This window comes from Pseudophryne corroboree, chromosome 7 (genome assembly GCF_028390025.1).
Source record: "Pseudophryne corroboree isolate aPseCor3 chromosome 7, aPseCor3.hap2, whole genome shotgun sequence".
Lineage (NCBI taxonomy): Eukaryota > Metazoa > Chordata > Amphibia > Anura > Myobatrachidae > Pseudophryne > Pseudophryne corroboree.
Genome location: NC_086450.1, coordinates 500,106,749 through 500,130,435, shown reverse-complemented (window position 1 = coordinate 500,130,435; position 23,687 = coordinate 500,106,749). Strand labels below are relative to the sequence as shown.

At 49.0% G+C, this 23,687-nt stretch overlaps 1 protein-coding gene across 2 annotated transcripts in view; it reads right to left on the bottom strand.

Annotated features, from left to right (window-relative positions):
* Positions 1–23,687, bottom strand: part of HIRIP3 (HIRA interacting protein 3) — a 74,440-nt gene that overhangs the window by 31,861 nt on the left and 18,892 nt on the right. For both annotated transcript variants that reach the window (XM_063935239.1, XM_063935240.1), the window contains exon 2: positions 3,997–4,117. In XM_063935239.1, coding sequence (XP_063791309.1) covers positions 3,997–4,117 — 121 coding nt within the window. The remainder of the gene's footprint in view (positions 1–3,996; positions 4,118–23,687) is intronic.

Here is a 23,687-nt window from a genome sequence, read left to right as displayed (position 1 = left end):
TTGTCAATTTAATAGGCAAAACCAGTGCTGATGGCTTCCAGTTATAAAATATGTGGACAAACAGATGCAAATCTTGTCCCTCACCACATAACTGACCCTAAGGATGACATATAAACATAATTTACTTAATCTAATATTTTTTTCAAAATTTCTCAATAAGAAACTTGTGGCCTAGGGGTGCCGTGAAAAAAAATCTGACACTCCAGGGTGCCGTCACTCACAAAAGTTTGGGAACCACTGCCCTACAGGTAACACACGTGCACAGCTCAGACACGGAACATGCTTACTATAACATGAGCCCCTACAGGTAACACACGTGCACAGCTCAGACACGGAGCATGCTTACTATAACATGAGCCCCTACAAGTAACACACGTGCACAGCTCAGACACGGAGCATGCTTACTATAACATGAGCCCCTACATGTAACACACGTGCACAGCTGAGACACGGAGCATGCTTACTATAACATGAGCCCCTACAGGTAACACACGTGCACAGCTCGGACACGGAACATGCTTACTATAACATGAGCCCCTACAGGTAACACGTGCACAGCTCAGACACGGAGCATGCTTACTATAACATGAGCCCCTACAGGTAACACGTGCACAGCTCGGACACGGAACATGCTTACTATAACATGAGCCCCTACAGGTAACACACGTGCACAGCTCGGACACGGAACATGCTTACTATAACATGAGCCCCTACAGGTAACACACGTGCACAGCTCGGACACGGAACATGCTTACTATAACATGAGCCCCTACAGGTAACACACGTGCACAGCTCAGACACGGAACATGCTTACTATAACATGAGCCCCTACAGGTAACACACGTGCACAGCTCAGACACGGAGCATGCTTACTATAACATGAGCCCCTACAGGTAACACTCGGACACGGAACGTGCTTACCTGCAACATAAGCCCCTACAGGTAACACACGTGCACAGCTCAGACACGGAACATGCTTACTATAACATGAGGGTTAGGCTGCGGGTAGGGAGGAGTTAAGGTTAGGCACTACCGGAGAGGGTCAGGATTAGGATGCGGGGGTGAAGGGTTAGCTTTAGGCTGCGGGAAGGGGGAGTTAGGGTTAGGCTTGTAGGATTGGTTAGGTTTATGTCGCGGGAAGGGGGGGGGTAGACTGCAGGAAGAGGGGGGGGTTTAGGGTTAGGCTGCAGGAAGAGGGAGGGTTAGGCCTGTCGGGATTCTCAACATGGGGATGCTGCGGACGGTATTCTGACCGCTGGCATATCAATCCCACCCCTCTCACACTATACCTACCCTATGGCACTACCTCGCCCCTGCCCTAGCAATGCTCAGCCTTCTGTAACAGGCACATACATGCACAGCCTCGCAGGACGTCCGGCACTGAATCACATCTTACTGATTTGGCCCCTGGATACATCTGTGGGTCACGCGTGTTGTGGTGAAGACACAGAAATAAGTATAACCTTCCAAGTGTTTTCATTACCGCTTCAAGTTTCATAGTGAAAAACAAACAACGCGCAAATCATCCATCCAGCTGATGCATCATCATTCTACCCTTCAGGTAGGAGGAAACAAAGGTCCAGTCAGAGTCTATAATTTAGCATCTCTGGAGTGAAACCGTCCTCCCTGGCCTGCCAGGTATATCATCTCCTGACAAAGGGGGTCATTCCGAGTTGTTCGCTCGTTATTTTTTTTAGCTACGGAGCGATTAGTCGCAAACTGCGCATGCGCAATGTACGCAGCGCGCCTGCACCAAGTAAATTAGCACAAAAGTTTGGTATTTTACTCACGGCGTAACAAAGTTTTCTCATCGTTCTGCTGATCGTAGTGTGATTGACAGGAAGTGGGGGTTTCTGGGCGGAAACTGCCCGTTTTCTGGGAGTGTGCGGAAAAACGCGGGCGTGTCTGGAGAAACGGGGGAGTGGCTGGGCGAACGCTGGGCGTGTGTGCGACGTCAAACCAGGAACGAAACGGACTGAACTGATCGCTATTTGTGAGTAGGTCTGGAGCTACTCAGAAACTGCTAAGAAATTTCTATTCGCAATTCTGCTAATCTTTCGTTCGCAATTCTGCTATGCTAAAATACACTCCCAGAGGGCGGCGGCTTAGCGTGTGCAATGCTGCTAAAAGCAGCTAGCGAGCGAACAACTCGGAATCACCCCCAAAAGACGGACCCTGGTCCTAGTGCGAGTTCATGTGAAAGAATTCAGCCTGTAAGCTCCAATGGGACAGTGACGTACTGTGTGCTGCAGTGATACCACGGGGTCTGGTGAGATAAGAAGCTCTCTCTCAGAGATACAATTACAGACAGTAGAATCTCTGTCCCCACCGTGCAGGACACAGGTGCTCCATACACAGGGAGGCGGATGTGCATTAGGAGGGTGCAGGATGCGAGAGCTACCATAGTGCAATGCAGCTGACTCAGAGAAGTCATTGCCACTGGCGGTCTTTACCTATGGGCTGCAGGACTGCAGCCCCCCACCCCCAGGTAAATCCGGCACCCTGCTCACTGTCAGTGAAGCCAGATGCCGTCTGTGAGGCAGCACTGGCTTCACTGTGACTTCCTATTGGAAGTCCTACCTGCCAGTCCCATTGGGAGGTGTAGATCCCTGCTTGATCAGAAAGTGCTATTGCTGGTTACATCGTGTCAGACCACCCACCGGCGTTATGCTGGGAGGCTGTGGTCTTCTCCAACACAGGAGTGTTATGTGGCTGGGTCTCATGGCCAGTGAGCTCTGCCGACTGTTCACAGTCTATATGGCGAGTTAGGCCGGAAAATTACCCCCTTTCCCTCATTTACAAAAAAAAAAAAAAAAAAAAAAAAAAATCTAGGGAAATTTAGTCAATTTACTAAAGGTCGATTATGTGTTTTTGGTTGTTTTTCCGTCCATTTTAAAAACGATCAAAAATCGAAAAGCCAGCTATCGATATTGTGACATAAAGAAGTAGTACAGGGGCCACAGGTTTACATACCGACCAAAAAACAGACGCCAAACTCGCCCAGACAATAGACCTGCCTGTCTGATCTGGGCAGCCTATTCTGGTATCGGAAAATGGGGGACGGACGGCAGGTTCGCCATTGGATCTGCTGTGGTATAGGGATTTGAAAGCCGATGGGTATCGAAGACTGTTTTTAAATGATAATCCAATCCAATCTTTAGTGAGACAGACATTGGAGCAATAAAAGGGAGACTCGCAGCAAGACATTCTCCACAACCTCACAAATCTGCATACGAATCTTCTTACAACACTCGCCTCTCCTTACACGTTCTTCCTCCTACGTTGGCCTATGTCGCCCACGTACCCCACATTTAATCATAGACATCCAGGAAACAAACACCATATGCTTTGCCTATTGCCCTCACCTTTTAGCTTCACATTTCGTGTCCACCAGTCATAACACGGATTAAAAGAGAATTTAGTATGGCTGTGTCTGAGATACGGACAAGAGTGTGCTAGAAGCACCAGAGCAGTAACACCCCAGGCAGGAAAGAGGAACTGCACGTGTTGTGACAGGTGCAGGGTGCTAGAATGAACACTATTAATAGTTGAGAACTGGGGACCTCCTGGGAGATAAGACACAAGCTGAGGATTTCCTGAGTAAATCAGACCGGACACTGGAGCACGCCTTTAATATTTAGTCAAGCTTCAGTATAAAACAGAGAAATGAGCCCAATTCAGAGGGGACCGCGAGGAAAGTAAACGGCGCAATGGCCCGATATTTTATTTCTGTGCATGCACCTCAACGGTTAGCACTGGGGGAAGCATATCAGAATGACATGGTGGCCAATGCAGCTCAGGTAGGTGCTCCTGGGCAGTGACTCGGCGTCTACTACCAGCAGCGGGAGTGTCAGTGTGAAGGCCTCAGTAGGACGCCTATCAGCTGCAGCATTACCAGAAATACACAGTAGCTCCTGCGACTCCGCTATCGTGTCCACCGCTCAATACCCCCCCATAGTGAGTGTGACATTATCGTATCCCCCCCCCCACCATCACCTGCATCTTCAGCAGCTCTTGCTCTACAATCTTCTTCAGTGTTTGCCGTTCCTGCGAGGACAGAGAGGAGCGTTTGGAGTGAGCCAGGAACTTGGAGCGCACCATAGAATGGGAGAGGACGCTGTGGGACAAGACGGGAACAACACATCAATACATGACCAACATTACACACGGTAAACATCAGTGACATCATGACATGCGTATCGTGACATCATATGACAAGGGAAACAGTGGCCTTGCAGCACTGGGGTCATGGTCTGTTTTTGACCAGGAATTTCTACGTCCTTCCCAAAGTTTACTCCGGACTCTCCGCTCCAATTTCTACCAATTCCAAAAGATACATTGGTCAGTTAATTGGCCTCTGACTAGATGGACCCCAGTGTGCGTTTGTTAAAGAAAGGTCACTGTAAGCCTCCGAGTGGCAGAGTGATAACATATTATACATACAGCCATGTGTATTCAGTTATGGGGGGGGGGAGAGGTCCAAGGCTTACAGGTCACACCACTGGGTAATGGCGGAGATGTGATCTCGCAGTGCCACCTCTGCACCCGCCCCCCGATCCTGGCTCCGTCCCCGGCATTGCGATCTGTTAGTAATGACTACACCTGTGCACCTGCCGGGTGACCTGGGAAATATAACAGCGAGTAATGATTACACCTGCTGGGTGACCTGGGAAACGTGTCAGTGAGTAATGAGTACACCTGTGCACCTGCTGGGTGACCTGGGAAACGTGTCCGTGAGTAATGAGTACACCTGTGCACCTGCTGGGTGACCTGGGCAATGTGTCAGTGAGTAATGAGTACACCTGTGCTCCTGCCGGGTGATCTGGGAAATGTGTCAGTGAGTAATGAATACACCTGTGCACCTGCTGGGTGATCTGGGAAATGTGTCAGTGAGTAATGAGTACACCTGTGCACCTGCTGGGTGACCTGGGAAATGTGTCAGTGAGTAATAAATACACCTGTGTACCTGCCGGGTAACCTGGGAAATGTGTCAGTGAGTAATGAGTACACCTATGCACCTGCCGTGTGACCTGGGAAATGTGTCAGTGAGTAATGAGTACACCTGTGCACCTGCTGGGTCACCCGGAAAGCATGTTGGGGGGTCCTTGAGGACAGAGTTTGGGAACCACTGGTCTAGAAACTGCCATCCTCGGGGACACCCACAACAAAAAAAAAAAAGAAATGTTGTGACACTGAGAAACCATCACAATTCCGACACTTATGCTTCCACCCACAGATGCTGGACTATCATCTGCTTCAATTACATAGGAGCCAGACCATGTGGGAGCGCTATAACCCTGTATGCTTTGTGTTCCTCATTTACTCAGTGCTTTAATTTCTCTTACGTCCTAGAGGTCCACATTAGTACCATGGGGTATAGACTGGTCCACTAGGAGCCTTGGGCACTTTAAGAATTTAATAGTGTGGGCTGGCTCCTCACTCTATGCCCCTCCTACCAGACTCAGTTTAGAAAATGAGCCCGGAGGAGCCAGTCACGCTTAGGGAAGCTCCTGAAGAGTTTTCTGCATTTATTTTGTTTGTTGTTTTCAGGCAGGTCTGGTTCGTGGGACTTAAGGTGGGGTGGGGTGAGGAACGGCCCAACCTCCTTTAGGGTTAATGGTCCCGTTCCCCGCTGACAGGACATAGCTCCTGAGGAATCTCCAGCACGGCGACCATACAGTCCCGCAGCACACCGCCTCGCCTAACAGAGCCAGATGCAAGAAGAGTGGCGAGTAGATGGCTGGCGTCCCGGTTGGCGGGTCGTCGCCGGTAATGGCGGCAAGAGGGTAGGAGCGCAGCGCTGACAGGCTGCGGCACCAGGATTCAGAGACATTACATGTTCCGCTGTGAGGGGTGCGCTGAAGCCAAAACTAAATGACCACACTTTCACTATGTTTACAGGGGTTCTAACCCACTGTAAACCAAACATATAACCTCAGCCAGTATAAAAAAAAAAATCGGGGAAGACCGCGCGCCATTACGGGGATTCACTTTGATCGGATCCAGCGGCTGACCAGCGCCATTTTCCCTCTGCAACTCTCACTGCACAGACTTACAGACACACACAGCTCCTCCACAAGGACTCTAGATTTCCTCAGCGGTACCAGGGGGCCATAGAAAGGGGGGGGGGGGGGGGGGGGGGGGAGCAGTATGGGAATACTAGTAACCCTATTAAGGGTATTTAGTCTGCGACCCAGCTAAGCTCAGCTTTAGCAAGAAGGACGCTGTGTGGCTGCCTCCATCATACTCAGTGTCCCCCTAGAAGGGCTCTGTTTGGGTTAACTCGGCTTAACGTCTCTCCTGTGTGGGTATACTTTCACATTACAATGGCAGGCAAGGAGTGTGTTTCATGCACTGCAGAGTGTTTGATCACTACAATGTACTCAGGGTAGGACACATTCTCAGACAGGTGGAGAACCAGCATGGTTGGATTCTCTAAAAGGGATGATCTCAGATATTTCTCATAAATTGTCCCATACTGAGAAAGAGACGCAACAGTTAAGACAGTCTATGGATGACCTGATGAATAGAGATTCAAGTCCCATGCCAGCGTCCCATACCCCTGCCATTTGTCCACAGAAGCGTACACTGGCCTAAATCCTGCAGGCTGACACTGATGATGATGATGATGGGTCAGACCCAGAAAACGGTGAGGTGGACTTAGGTTGGGGGGATGCAGCCCTGTCACAAGGAATACAGGCCCTGATAGAAGCTATTAGGGAGGTCCTGCACATCAAGGATGACACAGCGACAGGGGAGGATGAGGTATCTTATTTTAAATATTAAAAAGAAATCTGCTACTTTCCCTGCATCTCAGGAATTAAATTCCCTATTTGAGGAAACTTGGGTTAATCCTGACAAGAAGTTTCAGCTCTAAAAGGTTAATTACATCCTTCCCTTTTCCTCAGGATGATAGGAAAAGAAAAAATGGGAAAACCCACCGATTGTTGATGCATCGGTATTTAGATTATCACACAAGATAGTCTTGCCGGTCCCGGGGGCAGCCTCCTTAAAAGACGCGGCTGACCGCAAGATTGAGACCACTCTCAAATCTAGGTACATAGCTGCGGGAGTAGTCCAGAGACCTAGTATAGCTTGTGCTTGGATCACAAGAGTCATTGCAAAATGGTCAGGTAACCTACTGGAGGGTTTAAATTCTTTACCCAAAGGGGGAGCTTCTTTTACGCTTACACTATATCCATGACTGCAGGTTTTATGGTTGAGGCCATAAAAGAGATAGGCTTGCTAAATGCACGCACCACGGCCATGGTAGTGTCAGCACGCCGGGGCTTATGGCTACGTCAGTGGGGTGCGGATGTGGATTCCAGAAAAGGTGTGGAAAGCCTACCATTCACAGGTGAGGCCCTGTTTGAAGATGAACTGGATACATGGATATCCAAGGCTACGGCGGGTAAGTCTACATACCTTCCTTCTGCAGCTCCTCCACCTAGGAAGACCAAAATTTAAAAATAAGACCAAAGGTTCTTCTACAACCATCAAAGGTTATAGAGGTAAACCCAAGAAACCAGCAGCTGCAGGTTCACAGGAACAGCACTCAGGTTCTGCTTCCTCCAAGCCTTCAGCATGACGGTGGACCGCACTGCCTGGAACACAGGCAGGTGGGAGCCCGTTTAAGAGACTTTAGTCACATCTGGGCGACATCATGCCAGGATCCCTGGGTCATAGAGCTTATCACCTAGGGTTACAGACTGGAGTTTCAGGAACTCCCACCTCAAATTCTTCAAATCAGGCTTACCAGCTTCTCAAGAGGCAATTATAATGAAATCCAAAAACTGGTACAGACTCAGGTCATTGTTCCAGTTCCACCTCAACTGCAGAACAAAGGTTATTATTCCAACCTGTTTGTAGTACCGAAGCCGGACGGTTCGGAGAGACCCATTTTAAATCTCAAGTCGTTGAACCCATATTTACGGGTGTTCAAATTCAAGATGGAGTCTCTGAGAGCGGTAATCTCAGGTCTGGAGGAAGGAGAATTCTTGGTGTCTCTGGATATCAAGGATGCGTACCTTCATATTCCGATCTGGCCGCCTCATCAGGCTTAACTAAGATTTGCATTACAGGACTGTCACTACCAGTTCCAGGCACTGCCATTTGGCCTTTCCACGGCACCGAGGGTGTTCACCAAGGTAAAGGCAGAGATGATGTTTCTCCTCCGCAAACAGGGAGTGAACATAATTCCGTACCTTGGCGACATGCTGATAAAGGCACCATCCAGGGAGAGGTTGTTAGACAACATTGCCCTCTCAACTGGACTACTCCAGCATCACGGGTGGATTCTGAACCTACCAAAATCTCACCTGAAACCAACACGGAGGCTTCCTGGGGATGATACTGGATACGGAGGCACAGAAGGTATTCCTTCCATTGGAAAAGGCATTAGTAATCCAGTCGATGGTGCAGGATGTCTTGAAACCAACCCGGATATCGGTGCATCTCTGCTTTCGCCTTCCGGGGAAGATGGTAGCCGCCTACGAGGCGCTACAGTACGGAAGGTTTCACGCAAGGCCCTTCCAGCTGGATCTGTTGGACAAATGGTCCGGATTGCATCTTCTCATGCACCAGAGGATACATTTGTCGCCAAGAGCCAGGATTTCTCTTCTGTGGTGGCTTCAGACTTCTCACCTGAGGGCCGATGGTTCGGGATTCAAAACTGGATTCTGCTAACCACAGACGCAAGCCTCAGAGGTTGGGGAGCAGTCACCCAGGGGGAAAAGTTCCAAGGAAAATGGTCAAGTCAGGAAGCCATTCTTCCAATCAACATTCTGGAACTAAGGGCCATATACAACGTCCTTCTACAGGAATCACATCTTCTTCAAGACAATGTGACAGCAGTAACGTACATAAACTGACAAGGCGGAACGAAGAGCAAAGCAGCAATGTCAGAGGTGAAAAGAATTCTCTTCTGGGCAGAAAGGCAAGCGGTGGCGTGGTCAGCAATCTTCATTCCGGGAGTAGACAACTGGGAAGCAGACTTCCTCAGCAGACACGGCCTCCACCCGGAGGTGTTCGGGTGCTTGACACGCATTCCACATATCGACAGGATGGCCTCTCGTCTAAACAAGCAGCTCGAGCAGTATTGTTCCAGGTAGAGGGACCCACAGGCAGTGGCGGTGGATGCTCTGGCGTCCCCATGGATCTACCAGATGGTGTATGTGTTTCCGCCACTGCCATTGAGCCCAAAGATTCTCTAAAGAAAAAAAGGGAAAGGGTTCAAGCAATTCTCATTGCTCTGGACTGGCCAAGACGGGCTTGGTACGCAGATCTACTGAACATGATCCTGGAAGATCCGTGGCCTCGAGCTCTTCGAGAGGATCTCCTGCAACAGGGGCCGTTCGTCTACCAAGACTTACCACGGTTACGTTTGACGGCATGGAAGTTGAGCGTCAAATTCTAGCCCGGTAAGGAATCACGGATAAGGTTATTCAGACTTTGATCCAAGCCAGAAAAGGGGTAACGTCTAAGCATTACCACTGTAATTGGAAGAAATACGTCTCTGTGTGAGAACAGGAAATGTCCTGCGGTGGAATTTCAACGGGGACGTTTTCTGCAGTCAGGTGTGAATGTGGGCCTACGGCTGGGCTCCATAAAAGTCCAGATTTCGGCCTTATCCATTTTCTTCCAGAAACAATTGGCTTCCCACCCTGAGGTTCAGACGTTCTGGAAGGGTGTTCTGCACATCCAACCGCCCTTTGTGCCTCCCACGGCACCTTGGGATCTCAACGTGGTGTTGCCGTTCCTCCAATCAGAAGGTGTACAAAACAGGGGGTACTACCACCTATATGCGCTATCCAACACAATACATGAAATAGGAATAAAAGGGTTAAACAAACAATTTGAAATCACAAGTTGACACAAAGTGAGAGAGGTCGATATTCCAAATATTATAGAAAATATGTATATAAGTTTATAGAGTTCTGTAGGGTGGATAATCAGCGGGAGTGTTCTCAAGAACAAAGAGAAGTTCCACGGGGTACACACCGTACTCACGTTGACATCAAGTATTCAATGCTCATAAAGGTTTCTTTTTCTGGTCAAGATTCCATTTAGCGAGTGTCCATTGGATGGTGCCTCTTCATACTGGCTTACAGTCTCTCGTGCAGAACCGGAAATATAAACAGTTAAGACACCAATAGTGTAGTAGGTCTTAACCGATATATGGAAAATGATGAAGGAAACTGGAAACTATATAGGCAGTTGGAGGGTTCTCCACGTACCTAACTTGCGTAGGCACGTGTGTAGATCCTTATATAAAAAGGTATCTTTAACAGGTAACGGAGATAGAAGAGATAGAAAAGATATCTCTAGAAGGAGCGTACCCAACTCACGTTAAGGAATATTGAGTGATGGTCATAAAGGTATCATTCAGTCGTCTCTCCTACACGGATATTATAGGTCCCGGACTGACACTTGCTTTCCGGCAGGGTGTCTTCACACTGGTGGTTCCCTCTGTGACCGGACCGGCTCGTCCCCAGTGCACAGAATGGAAGGTTAGGTCACACGGGACCTGAACACATAGGGGATTCCCGCTTACCGTCAGTAACCGCCTGTTACTGACTCCACCCACTGCGCTGTGGGCGGGTTTATGCTACCAAACTCCTAACCTGCCGTGGCGTTTGGAACCACGGTTCTGCTCTTTATGTGCCAACACACTGCGTTACCACACCTGTGTGGTGTTGACGAATCCCCACTAGTCACCTTACTAGGCCGCTACCGGTAGCTGGCGGAAGACGGAACTTGGAGACGCTGATTCACCCTAGACAGCCGGTGCACGGGGTTATGTTTCGTATAGCCCTGTAGGTCACGAGATGATGCAATCTTCTTGAGGCAGATGATGTTTTAATGCCAACAAAAAGTTCTGAAAAGAACTTAGCAGTACAGCAAGATGTTTACAGCAGAATGAAGATGGTACAATACACTCTGGATGCACGCAGGCCTCCTTTTTATGTCAATTTTCCACACAGTACCACAGGGGGGGTAAGCCCTCCCTGTCTTCTCCAACCAATCAGGTTATCGCACAAAATATAAATAAATTACAGTTTACAAGGATGTCAGTAAATGCAAAAATAAGAATTTACTTACCAATAATTCTATTTCTCGTAGTCCGTAGTGGATGCTGGGAACTCCGTAAGGACCATGGGGAATAGCGGCTCCGCAGGAGACTGGGCACAAAAAGAAAGCTTTAGGACTACCTGGTACTGGCTCCTCCCCCTATGACCCTCCTCCAAGCCTCAGTTAGGATACTGTGCCCGGACGAGCGTACACAATAAGGAAGGATTTTGAATCCCGGGTAAGACTCATACCAGCCACACCAATCACACCGTACAACTTGTGATATGAAACCCAGTTAACAGCATGATAACAGAGGAGCCTCTGAATAGATGGCTCACAACAAGAACCCGATTAGTTAACAATAACTATGTACAAGTATTGCAGACAATCCGCACTTGGGATGGGCGCCCAGCATCCACTACGGACTACGAGAAATAGAATTATCGGTAAGTAAATTCTTATTTTCTCTGACGTCCTAGTGGATGCTGGGAACTCCGTAAGGACCATGGGGATTATACCAAAGCTCCCAAACGGGCGGGAGAGTGCGGATGACTCTGCAGCACCGAATGAGAGAACTCCAGGTCCTCCTCAGCCAGGGTATCAAATTCATAGAATTTTGCAAACGTGTTTGCCCCTGACCAAGTAGCTGCTCGGCAAAGTTGTAAAGCCGAGACCCCTCGGGCAGCCGCCCAAGATGAGCCCACCGTCCTTGTGGAATGGGCTTTTATTGATTTAGGCTGCGGTAATCCTACCGCAGAATGCGCCAGCTGAATAGTGCTACAAATCCAGCGTGCAATAGACTGCTTAGAAGCAGGAGCACCCAGCTTGTTGGGTGCCATCAGGATAAACAGCGAGTCAGTTTTCCCGACTCCAGCCGTCCTGGAAAAATAAAATTTTCAGGGCCCTGACTACGTCCAGCAACTTGGAATCCTCCAAATCCCTAGTAGCCACAGGCACCACAATAGGTTGGTTCAAGTGAAAACCTGAGACCACCTTCGGGAGAAACTGAGGACGAGTCCTCAACTCTGCCCTATCCATATAGAAAATCAGATAAGGGCTTTTACATGACAAAGCCGCCAATTCTGACACACGCCTGGCCAAGGCCAAGGCCAACAGCATGACCACTTTCCACGCGAGATACTTTAGCTCCATGGTTTTAAGTGGCTCAACCAATGCGACTTTAGGAAATCCAACACCACGTTGAGATCCAAAAAGTGCCACAGGAGGCACAAAAGGGAGGCTGAATATGTAGTACTCCTTTAACCAAAGTCTGAACTTCAGGCAGTGAAGCCAGTTCTTTCTGGAAGAAAAATCGACAGAGCCGAAATCTGGACCTTGATGGACCCCAATTTGAGGCCTAAACGTCACCCCTGCTTGCAGGAATCGACAGTTGAAATTCCTCCGTCGGGGCCTTCATGGCCTCCCACCAAGCAACAAATTTTTGCCAAACGTGGCGATAATGTCTTGCGGTGACATCCTTCCTGGCTATGATCAGGGTAGGGATGACTTCCTTCGGAATACCCTTTTCCTTTAGGATCCGGTGTTCTACCGCCATGCCGTCAAACTCAGCCGCGGTAAGTCTTGGAACAGACCGGGTCCCTGCTGCAGCAGGTCTTGTCTGAGCGGCAGAGGCCAAGGGTCCTCTGCCAGCATCTCTTGAAGTTCCGGGTACCAAGCTCTTCATGGCCAATCCGGAACTCAGAGTATGGTTTTCACTCCTCGCCTTCTTATTATTCTCAGTACCTTGGGTATGAGAGGTAGAGGAGGAGACACATAAACCGACTGGTACACCCACGGTGTCACTAGAGCGTCCCCAGCGATCGCCTGAGGGTCCCTTGACCTGGCGCAATATCTTTTCAACTTCTTGTTGAGGCGGGACGCCATCATGTCCACCCGTGGTCATTCCCAACGGTTTACCCGCATTTGAAAACTTCTGGATGAAGTCCCCATTCTCCTGGGTGTAGGTCACCCATCGGAGAATCCTTGTGGCTTCTGCCATCGCCATCCTGCTTCCTGTGCCGCCCTGTCTGTTTACATGGGCGACCGCCGTGATGTTGTCTGATTGGATCAGTACCGGCTGGTTCTGTAGCAGGGGCCTTGCTTGGCTTAGGGCATTGTAAATGGCCCTTAGCTGCAGAATATTTATGTGAAGCGAAATCTCCTTGGAAATTTCTTCCCTGTGTGACTGCACCCCAGCCCCGAAGGCTGGCATCCGTGGTCACCAGGACCCAGTCCTGTATTCCGAATCTGCGGCCCTCTAGTAGATGAGCCCTCTGCAGCCACCACAGCAGCGACACCCTGTTTCTTGCTGACAGGGTTATCCGCTGTTGTATCTGTAGATGGGACCCGGACCATTAGTCCCACAGGTCCCACTGGAACGTCCTTGCGTGGAGTCTTCCGAATGGAATTATGCTTCGTACGAAGCTACCATTTTTCCCAGGACTCGTGTGCATTGATGTACAGACACCTGTCCTGGTTTTAGGATGTCTCTGACTAGAGAGGACAACTCCTCGGCTTTTTCCACTGGAAGAAACACTCTTTTCTGGTCTGCGTTCAGAAACATTCCCAGGAACAGAAGACGTGTCGTCGGGACCAGCTGCGACTTTGGAATATTGAGAATCCAGTCGTGCTGTTGTAGCACTTCCCGAGAGAGTGCCACCCCCACTACCAACTGTTCTTTGGACCTCGCCTTTATCAGGAGATCGTCCAATTACGGGATAATAAAAACTTCCTTCTTGCGAAGGAGTATCATCACTTCGGCCATTACCTAGGTAAAGACCTTCGGTGCCGTGAACAACTCCAACGGCCGCGTCTGGAACGGATAGTGACAGTCCTGTACCACATATCTGAGGTACTCCTGGCAAGGGGGGTAAATGGGGACATGCAGGTACGCATCCTTGATGTCCAGGGAGACCCTGTAATCCCCCTCGTCCAGGCTTGTAATAACCGCCCTGAGCGATTCCATCTTGAACTTGAATCTTCTGATATAAAAGTTCAAGTATTTTAATTTCAAGATGGGTCTCACCGAACCGTTTCGGTACCACAACCACTGTGGAATAGTAACCCCTTCCTTGCTGAAGGAGGGGCACCTTGACAACCACTTGTTGTGATTATAGTGTTGAATATCCACCAACACCGTCTACCTGGCAGAGGGAGGTGCCGGTAAGGTAGATTTTAGGAAACGGCGGGGGGAAGAACGTCTCGAACTCCAGCCTGTACCCCTGAGATACTACTTGAAGGACCCAGGGATCCATGTGAGAGAGCCCACTGTCCGCTGAAATATCTGAGACGGGCCCCCACCGTACCCGGGTCCGCCTGAGCAGCCCCAGCACCATGCTGTGGACCTACCGGACGCAGGGAGGACTTCTGCTCTTGGGAACTAGCTGTGTGTTGCAGCTTTTTCCTCTACCTTTGCCTCTCGGCAGAAAGGATGAGCCTCTAGCCCTCTTGCTTTTCTGGGGCCGAAAGGACTGTACTTGATGATACGGTGCTTTCTTTTGTTGTGGGGTAGCCTGTGGCAAAAAAAATAAAAAAGAATTTACTTACCGATAATTCTATTTCTCGGAGTCCGTAGTGGATGCTGGGGTTCCTGAAAGGACCATGGGGAATAGCGGCTCCGCAGGAGACAGGGCACAAAAGTAAAGCTTTCCGATCAGGTGGTGTGCACTGGCTCCTCCCCCTATGACCCTCCTCCAAGCCAGTTAGGTACTGTGCCCGGACGAGCGTACACAATAAGGGAGGAATTTTGAATCCCGGGTAAGACTCATACCAGCCACACCAATCACACCGTACAACTTGTGATCTAAACCCAGTTAACAGTATGATAACAGCGGAGCCTCTGAAAAGATGGCTCACAACAATAATAACCCGATTTTTGTAACTATGTACAAGTATTGCAGATAATCCGCACTTGGGATGGGCGCCCAGCATCCACTACGGACTCCGAGAAATAGAATTATCGGTAAGTAAATTCTTATTTTCTCTATCGTCCTAGTGGATGCTGGGGTTCCTGAAAGGACCATGGGGATTATACCAAAGCTCCCAAACGGGCGGGAGAGTGCGGATGACTCTGCAGCACCGAATGAGAGAACTCCAGGTCCTCCTTAGCCAGGGTATCAAATTTGTAGAATTTAGCAAACGTGTTTGCCCCTGACCAAGTAGCTGCTCGGCAAAGTTGTAAAGCCGAGACCCCTCGGGCAGCCGCCCAAGATGAGCCCACCTTCCTTGTGGAATGGGCATTTACATATTTTGGCTGTGGCAGGCCTGCCACAGAATGTGCAAGCTGAATTGTATTACACATCCAACTAGCAATAGTCTGCTTAGAAGCAAGAGCACCCAGTTTGTTGGGTGCATACAGGATAACAGCAAGTCAGTTTTCCTGACTCCAGCCGTCCTGGAACATATTTTCAGGGCCCTGACAACATCTAGCAACTTGGAGTCCTCCAAGTCCCTAGTAGGTGCAAGGCACCACAATAAGCTGGTTCAGGTGAAACACTGACACCACCTTAGGGAGAGAACTGGGGACGAGTCCGCAGCTCTGCCCTGTCCGAATGGACAAACAGATATGGGCTTTTTTGAGAAAAAACCACCAATTTGACACTCGCCTGGTCCAGGCCAGGGCCAAGAGCATGGTCACTGTGCATGTGAGATGCTTCAAATCCACAGATTTGACTGGTTTTAAACCAATGTGATTTGAGGAATCCCAGAACTACGTTGAGATCCCACAGTGCCACTGGAGGCACAAAAGGGGGTTGTATATGCAATACTCCCTTGACAAACTTCTGGACTTCAGGAACTGAAGCCAATTCTTTCTGGAAGAAAATCGACAGGGCCGAAATTTGAACCTTAATGGACCCCAATTTGAGGCCCGTAGACACTCCTGTTTGCAGGAAATGCAGGAAACGACCGAGTTGAAATTTCTTTGTGGGGCCTTCCTGGCCTCACACCACGCAACATATTTTCGCCACATGTGGTGATAATGTTGTGCGGTCACCTCCTTTCTGGCTTTTACCAGGGTAGGAATGACCTCTTCCGGAATGCCTTTTTCCCTTAGGATCCGGCTTTCCACCGCCATGCCGACAAACGCAGCTGCGGTAAGTCTTGGAACAGACATGGTACTTGCTGAAGCAAGTCCCTTCTTAGCGGCAGAGGCCATAAGACCTCTGTAAGCATCACTTGAAGTTCCGGGTACCAAGTCCTTCTTGGCCAATCCGGAGCCATGAGTATAGTTCTTACTCCTCTACGTCTTATAATTCTCAGCACCTTAGGTATGAGAAGCAGAGGAGGGAACACATACACCGACTGGTACACCCACGGTGTTACCAGAACGTCCACAGCTATTGCCTGAGGGTCTCTTGACCTGGCGCAATACCTGTCCCGTTTTTTGTTCAGACGGGACGCCATCATGTCCACCTTTGGTATTTCCCAACGGTTTACAATCATGTGGAAAAAACTTGAAGTTTCCACTCTCCCGGGTGGAGGTCGTGCCTGCTGAGGAAGTCTGCTTCCCAGTTTCCATTCCCGGGATGAAACACTGCTGACAGTGCTATCACATGATTTTCCGCCCAGCGAAAAGTCCTTGCAGTTTTTGCCATTGCCCTCCTGCTTCTTGTGTCGCCCTGTCTGTTTACGTGGGCGACTGCCGTGATGTTTTTCCCACTGGATCAATACCGGCTGACCTTGAAGCAGAGGTCTTGCTAAGCTTAGAGCATTATAAATTTACCCTTAGCTCCAGTATATTTATGTGGAGAAAAGTCTCCAGACTTGATCACACTCCCTGGAAATTTTTTCCTTGTGTGACTGCTCCCCAGCCTCTCGGGCTGGGCTCCGTGGTCACCAGCATCCAATCCTGAATGCCGAATCTGCGGCCCTCTAGAAGATGAGCACTCTATAACCACCACAGGAGAGACACCCTTGTCCTTGGATATAGGGTTATCCGCTGATGCATCTGAAGATGCGATCCGGGCCATTTGTCCAGCAGATCCCACTGAAAAGTTCTTGCGTGAAATCTGCCGAATGGAATTGCTTCGTAGGAAGCCACCATTTTTACCAGGACCCTTGTGCAATGATGCACTGTTTTTAGGAGGTTCCTGACTAGCTCGGATAACTCCCTGGCTTTCTCTTCCGGGAGAAACACCTTCTTCTGGACTGTGTCCAGAATCATCCCTAGGCACAGCAGACGTGTCGTCGGATCAGCTGCGATTTTGGAATATTTAGAATCCACCCGTGCTGTTGTAGCAGTATCCGAGATAGTGCTACTCCGACCTCCAACTGTTCCCTGGACTATGCCCTTATCAGGAGATCATCCAAGTAAGGGATACTTAAGACGCCTTTTCTTCGAAGAAGAATCATTTCGGCCATTACCTTGGTAAAGACCCGGGGTGCCGTGGACAATCCAAACGGCAGCGTCTGAAACTGATAGTGACAGTTCTGCACCACGAACCTGAGGTACCCTTAGTGAGAAGGGCAAATTTGGGACATAGAGGTAAGCATCCCTGATGTCCCGGGACACTATATAGTCCTCTTCTTCCTGGTTCGTTATCACTGCTCTGAGTGACTCCATCTTGATTTGAACCTTTGTAAGTGTTCAAAAAAATTTTTAGAATAAGTCTCACCTAGCCTTCTGGCTTCAGTACCACAATATAGTGTGGAATAATACCCCTTTTCTTGTAGTGGGAGGGGTAATTTAGTTATCACCTGCTGGGAATACAGCTTGTGAATTTTTTTCCATACTGCCTCCTTGTCGGAGGGAGACCTTGGTAAAGCAGACTTCAGGAGCCTGCGAAGGGGAAACGTCTCGACCTTCCAATCTGTACCCCTGGGATACTACTTGTAGGATCCAGGGGTCCTGTACGGTCTCAGCGCCATGCTGAGAACTTGTCAGAAGCGGTGGAACGCTTCTGTTCCTGGGAATGGGCTGCCTGCTGCAGTCTTCTTCCCTTTCCTCTATCCCTGGGCAGATATGATCTTATAGGGACGAGAGGACTGAGGCTGAAAAGACGGTGTCTTTTTCTGCAGAGATGTGACTTAGGGTAAAAAACGGTGGATTTTCCAGCAGTTGCCGTGGCCACCAGGTCCGATGGACCGACCCCAAATAACTCCTCTTCCTTTATACGGCAATACACCTTTGTGCCGTTTGGAATCTGCATCACCTGACCACTGTCGTGTCCATAACATCTTTTGGCAGTTATGGACATCGCATTTACTCATGATGCCAGAGTGCAAATATCCCTCTGTGCATCTCGCATATATAGAAATGCATCCTTTAAATGCTCTATAGTCAATAAAATACTGTCCCTGTCAAGGGTATCAATATTTTTAGTCAGGGAATCCGACCAAGCCACCCCAGCTCTGCACATCCAGGCTGAGGCGATCGCTGGTCGCAGTATAACACCAGTATGTGTGTATATACTTTTTATGATATTTTTCCAGCCTACTGTCAGCTGGTCCTTGAGGACGGCCCTATCTATAGACGGTACCGCCACTTGTTTTGATAAGCGTGTGAGCGCCTTATCCACCTTAAGGGGTGTTTCCCAACGCGCCCTAACTTCTGGCGGGAAAGGGTATACCGCCCATAATTTTCTATCGGGGGGAACCCACGCATCATCACACACTTTATTTAATTTATCTGATTCAGGAAAAACTATGGTAGTTTTTTCACATCCCACATAATACCCTCTTTTGTGGTACTTGTAGTATCAGAAATATGTAACACCTCCTTCATTGCCTTTAACGTGTGGCCCTAATAAGGAATACGTTTGTTTATTCACCGTCGACACTGGATTCAGTGTCCCTGTCTGTGTCTGTGTCGACCGACTAAAGTAAACGGGCGTTTTAAAACCCCTGACGGTGTTTTTGAGACGTCTGGACCGGTACTAATTGTTTGTCGGCCGTCTCATGTCGTCAACCGACCTTGCAGCGTGTTGACATTATCACGTAATTTCCTAAATAAGCCATCCATTCCGGTGTCGACTCCCTAGAGAGTGACATCACCATTACAGGCAATTGCTCCGCCTCCTCACCAACATCGTCCTCCTACATGTCGACACACACGTACCGACACACAGCACACACACAGGGAATGCTCTGATAGAGGACAGGACCCACTAGCCCTTTGGAGAGACAGAGGGAGAGTTTGCCAGCACACACCAAAAACGCTATAATTATATAGGGACAACCTTATATAAGTGTTTTCCCTTATAGCATCTTAATATATATAAGTATATCGCCAAATTAGTGCCCCCCCTCTCTGTTTTAACCCTGTTTCTGTAGTGCAGTGCAGGGGAGAGCCTGGGAGCCTTCCCTCCAGCCTTTCTGTGAGGGAAAATGGCGCTGTGTGCGGAGGAGATAGGCCCCGCCCCTTTTTCGGTGGCCTCGTCTCCCGCTCTTAACGGATTCTGGCAGGGGTTAAATATCTCCATATAGCCTCCGGAGGCTATATGTGAGGTATTTTTAGCCAAAATAGGTATTCATTTGCCTCCCAGGGCGCCCCCCTCCCAGCGCCCTGCACCCTCAGTGACTGCCGTGTGAAGTGTGCTGAGAGGAAAATGGCGCACAGCTGCAGTGCTGTGCGCTACCTTTAGAAGACTGAGGAGTCTTCTGCCGCCGATTCTGGACCTCTTCTTACTTCAGCATCTGCAAGGGGGCCGGCGGCAAGGCTCCGGTGACCATCCAGGCTGTACCTGTGATCGTCCCTCTGGAGCTGATGTCCAGTAGCCAAGAAGCCAATCCATCCTGCACGCAGGTGAGTTCACTTCTTCTCCCCTCTGTCCCTCGTTGCAGTGATCCTGTTGCCAGCAGGACTCACTGTAAAGTAAAAAACCTAAGCTAAACTTTCTCTAAGCAGCTCTTTAGGAGAGCCACCTAGAATTGCACCCTTCTCGGCCGGGCACAAAAATCTAACTGGCTTGGAGGAGGGTCATAGGGGGAGGAGCCAGTGCACACCACCTGATCGGAAAGCTTTACTTTTGTGCCCTGTCTCCTGCGGAGCCGCTATTCCCCATGGTCCTTTCAGGAACCCCAGCATCCACTAGGACGATAGAGAAAAAAAAAAAATCGATTTCCCAGCAGTAGCTGTGGAAACGAGGTCTGAAAAACCATCCCCAAACAGTTTTACCCCCTTATAGGGCAACTTCCATGTGCCGATTCGAGTCGGCATCGCCTGACCATTGCCAAGTCCATAACCCCCGTCTGGCGGCAATGGACCTAGCGCTTATTTTTGATGCCAGCCGGCAAATATCCCTCTGTGCATCACGCATGTATAAGACCACGTCTTTTATATGCTCTATTTTCAGCAAAATATTGTCCCTATCCATAGTTATTTTCCAACAGGGAATCTGACCACGCAGCGGGAGCACTGCCACCTTTTCTGATAAGCGTGTAAGCGCTGTATCTACCCTATGGGGTGTTTCCCCGCGTGACCTATCCTCTGGCGGGAAAGGGTACGCTGCCAAGAACAGTTTTAGAAATTATCAATTTCTTACCGGGGGGAAGACCACTCTTCCTCACACACCTCATTTAATTTCTCAGATGCAGGAAAAACTACTAATAGTTTTCTCTCACCAAACACAATACCCTTTTATGTGGTACCTGGGGTATAATCATAAATGTGTAATACATTTTTCATTGCCTCAATCCTGTAACGGGTGGCCCTATTGGGAGGGTACACCAGTCTCATCGATGTCGACACTGGAGTCAGTATCCGTGTCGACATCTGTGTCTGTTATCTGAGGTAGCAGGCGATTTTAGAGCCCCCCCATGACATTTGAGACACTGGAACAGGCACAAGCTGAGTAGCCGGCTGTTCTGTGTCGTCGACCTTTTATGTAAGGAGTTGACACTTTCACGTAATCCTTCCATAAGTTCAACCACACCGCGGTGTCGACCCCGCAGGGGGTGACAACATATTTACAGGCATTCCCTCCGCCTCCACCTCATTATCCTCCACATACCTGTCGACACAGCCGTACCGACACACACACAGGGAATGCTCTGATAGAGGACAGGACCTCACAAAGCCCTTTGGGGAGACAGAGGGAGAGTATGCCAGCACACACCAGGGCGCTATATATCACAGGGATAGCACCTATAAAAAAGTGTTTTCCCTTATAGCTGCATATATATTGTATACTGCGCCTAAATTGTGCCCCCCCCCCCTCTCTTTTTAACCCTTTCTGTAGTGTATTAACTGCAGGGGAGAGCCAGGGAGCTTCCCTCCAACGGAGCTGTGAGGGAAAAATGGCGCCAGTGTGCTGAAGGAGATAGCTCCGCCCCTTTTTCGCTGACTTTTCTCCCGCATTTTTATGGATTCTGGCAGGGGTTAATGTACATCCATATAGCCCTGGGGGTTATATGTGATGTATTTTTGGCAGCCAAGGTGTTAATATTGCTGCTCAGGGCGCCCCCCCCCCAGCGCCCTGCACCCATCAGTGACCGCAGTGTGAGGTGTGCATGAGGAGCAATGGCGCACAGCTGCAGTGCTGTGCGCTACCTTGATGAAGACTGATGTCTTCTGCCGCCGATTTTCCGGACCTCTTCTTGCTTCTGGCTCTGTAAGGGGGCCGGCGGTGCGGCTCTGGGACCGGACTCCGAGGCTGGGCCTGTGTTCGATCCCTCTGGAGCTAATGGTGTCCAGTAGCCTAAGAAGCCCAAGCTGGCTGCAAGCAGGCAGGTTCGCTTCTTCTCCCCTTAGTCCCTCGATGCAGTGAGCCTGTTGCCAGCAGGTCTCACTGAAAATAAAAAACCTAAAACTAACTTTTATCTAAGAAGCTCAGGAGAGCCCCCTAGATTGCACCCTGCTCGGTCGGGCACAAAAATCTAACTGAGGCTTGGAGGAGGGTCATAGGGGGAGGAGCCAGTGCACACCAGGTAGTCCTAAAGCTTTCTTTTTGTGCCCAGTCTCCTGCGGAGCCGCTATTCCCCATGGTCCTTACGGAGTTCCCAGCATCCACTAGGACGTCAGAGAAAAAGCCATTTCCTTTTTCCTGCCACACACAGACAAAGTTTTGTATAATTTAAACTCCAATTCCTACCACCTGGGAGTTTACACTTCACCATTGATACATTTAACACATAGCTTTAAATACGGTTTGTATTGGATTTACCAAACAAATATTCTTCCTTCCTGCATCTACCATTCAGGATTCGTATATCAATTAAATCAGCTACATGAAACAAACAGGTTCCAAGCCCATAGACTATCTATGGGATAAGGAGATCCCCCGTGATTAGCATCTTTCTCTAAGGAACTTACACATCAAAAGGTATTGTCATTCACACCTCTCTGCTAGGACAGGGCCATTAGCATGCCACTTCCTATTTCCAGAGGATAAGAGATGCTTATTCAGACAGCTATAGTAGGTGCATTTTTCCCTTTAAAATACTGGTGACCACATCTTAAATATAAATACATTTAAACATGCATTCCTGCAATTGTGCACAGAGCACTACATATGGCATGTTAAGACACATAATTAAACATATTTTTAAACAGTCTGCGCCCAGCGCCGTAAGTACATTTAACAGTGACGCCAAGCACATATTGTCCGCAACATGGCGTCGGGCACAAGAGTTAACCCCTTCAGTGCCGCAGCCGCCATTACACGTGTGGCTGGTCTCTCCGGCCACACCCTCCTTGTCACTTTTTCTTTCCTGCAGCTGCTGCTGGGTTCATGGTGACGGGGGTCCAGAGGTGTCACACACACCGTATAGAGGGGGGGGGAGAGAAACAGATGCAGCCTCCTGTAATTAGAACAGACACACTCTCCGCAGCCGCCTCCAAATCTCGCCGCATGCAGGGTGGGTGTGTGACACCTCTGGACCTAGCAGCAGCTGCAGGAAAGAAAAAGTGACAAGGAGGGGACCACCAGTGTGAAGACACCCTGCCGGAAAGCAAGTGTCAGTCCGGGACCTATAATATACATGTAGGAGAGACGACTGAAAGATACTTTTATGAGCATCACTCAATATTCCTTAACGCAAGTTGGGTACGCTCCTTCTAGAGATATCTTGTCCATCTCTTCTATCTCCATTACCTGTTAAAGATACCTTTATTTAAGGATCTACACATGTGCCTACGTAAGTTAGGTACGTGGAGAACCCTCCAACTGCCTATATAGTTTCCTTCATCATTTTCCATATATCGGTTAAGATCTACTACACTATTGGTGTCTTTACTGTTTATATTTCCGGTTTTGCACGAGAGACTGTAAACCAGTATGAAGAGGCACCATCCAATGGACACTCACTAAATGGAATCTTGACCAAAAAAATAAACCTTTATGAGCACTGAATACTTGATGTCAACGTGAGTACGGTGAGTACCCCGTGGAACTTCTCCTTGTTCTTGAGAACACTCCCGCTGACTACAGAACTCTATAAACTTATTCCAAATATTATAAAAAATGTGTATATCGACCTCTCTCACTTTGTGTCAACTTGTGATTTCAAATTGTTTGTTTAACCCTTTATTCCTATTTCATGTATTGTATTGGATAGCGCATATAGGTGGTAGTACCCCCTGTTTTGTACATGTTCTTTTGGAGATTGTGACATCTCCTTCTACACACCCATTGCAGCAATCCAGAGGGCGCGGTAGGATTTTTTCCATTTTTTTCGTA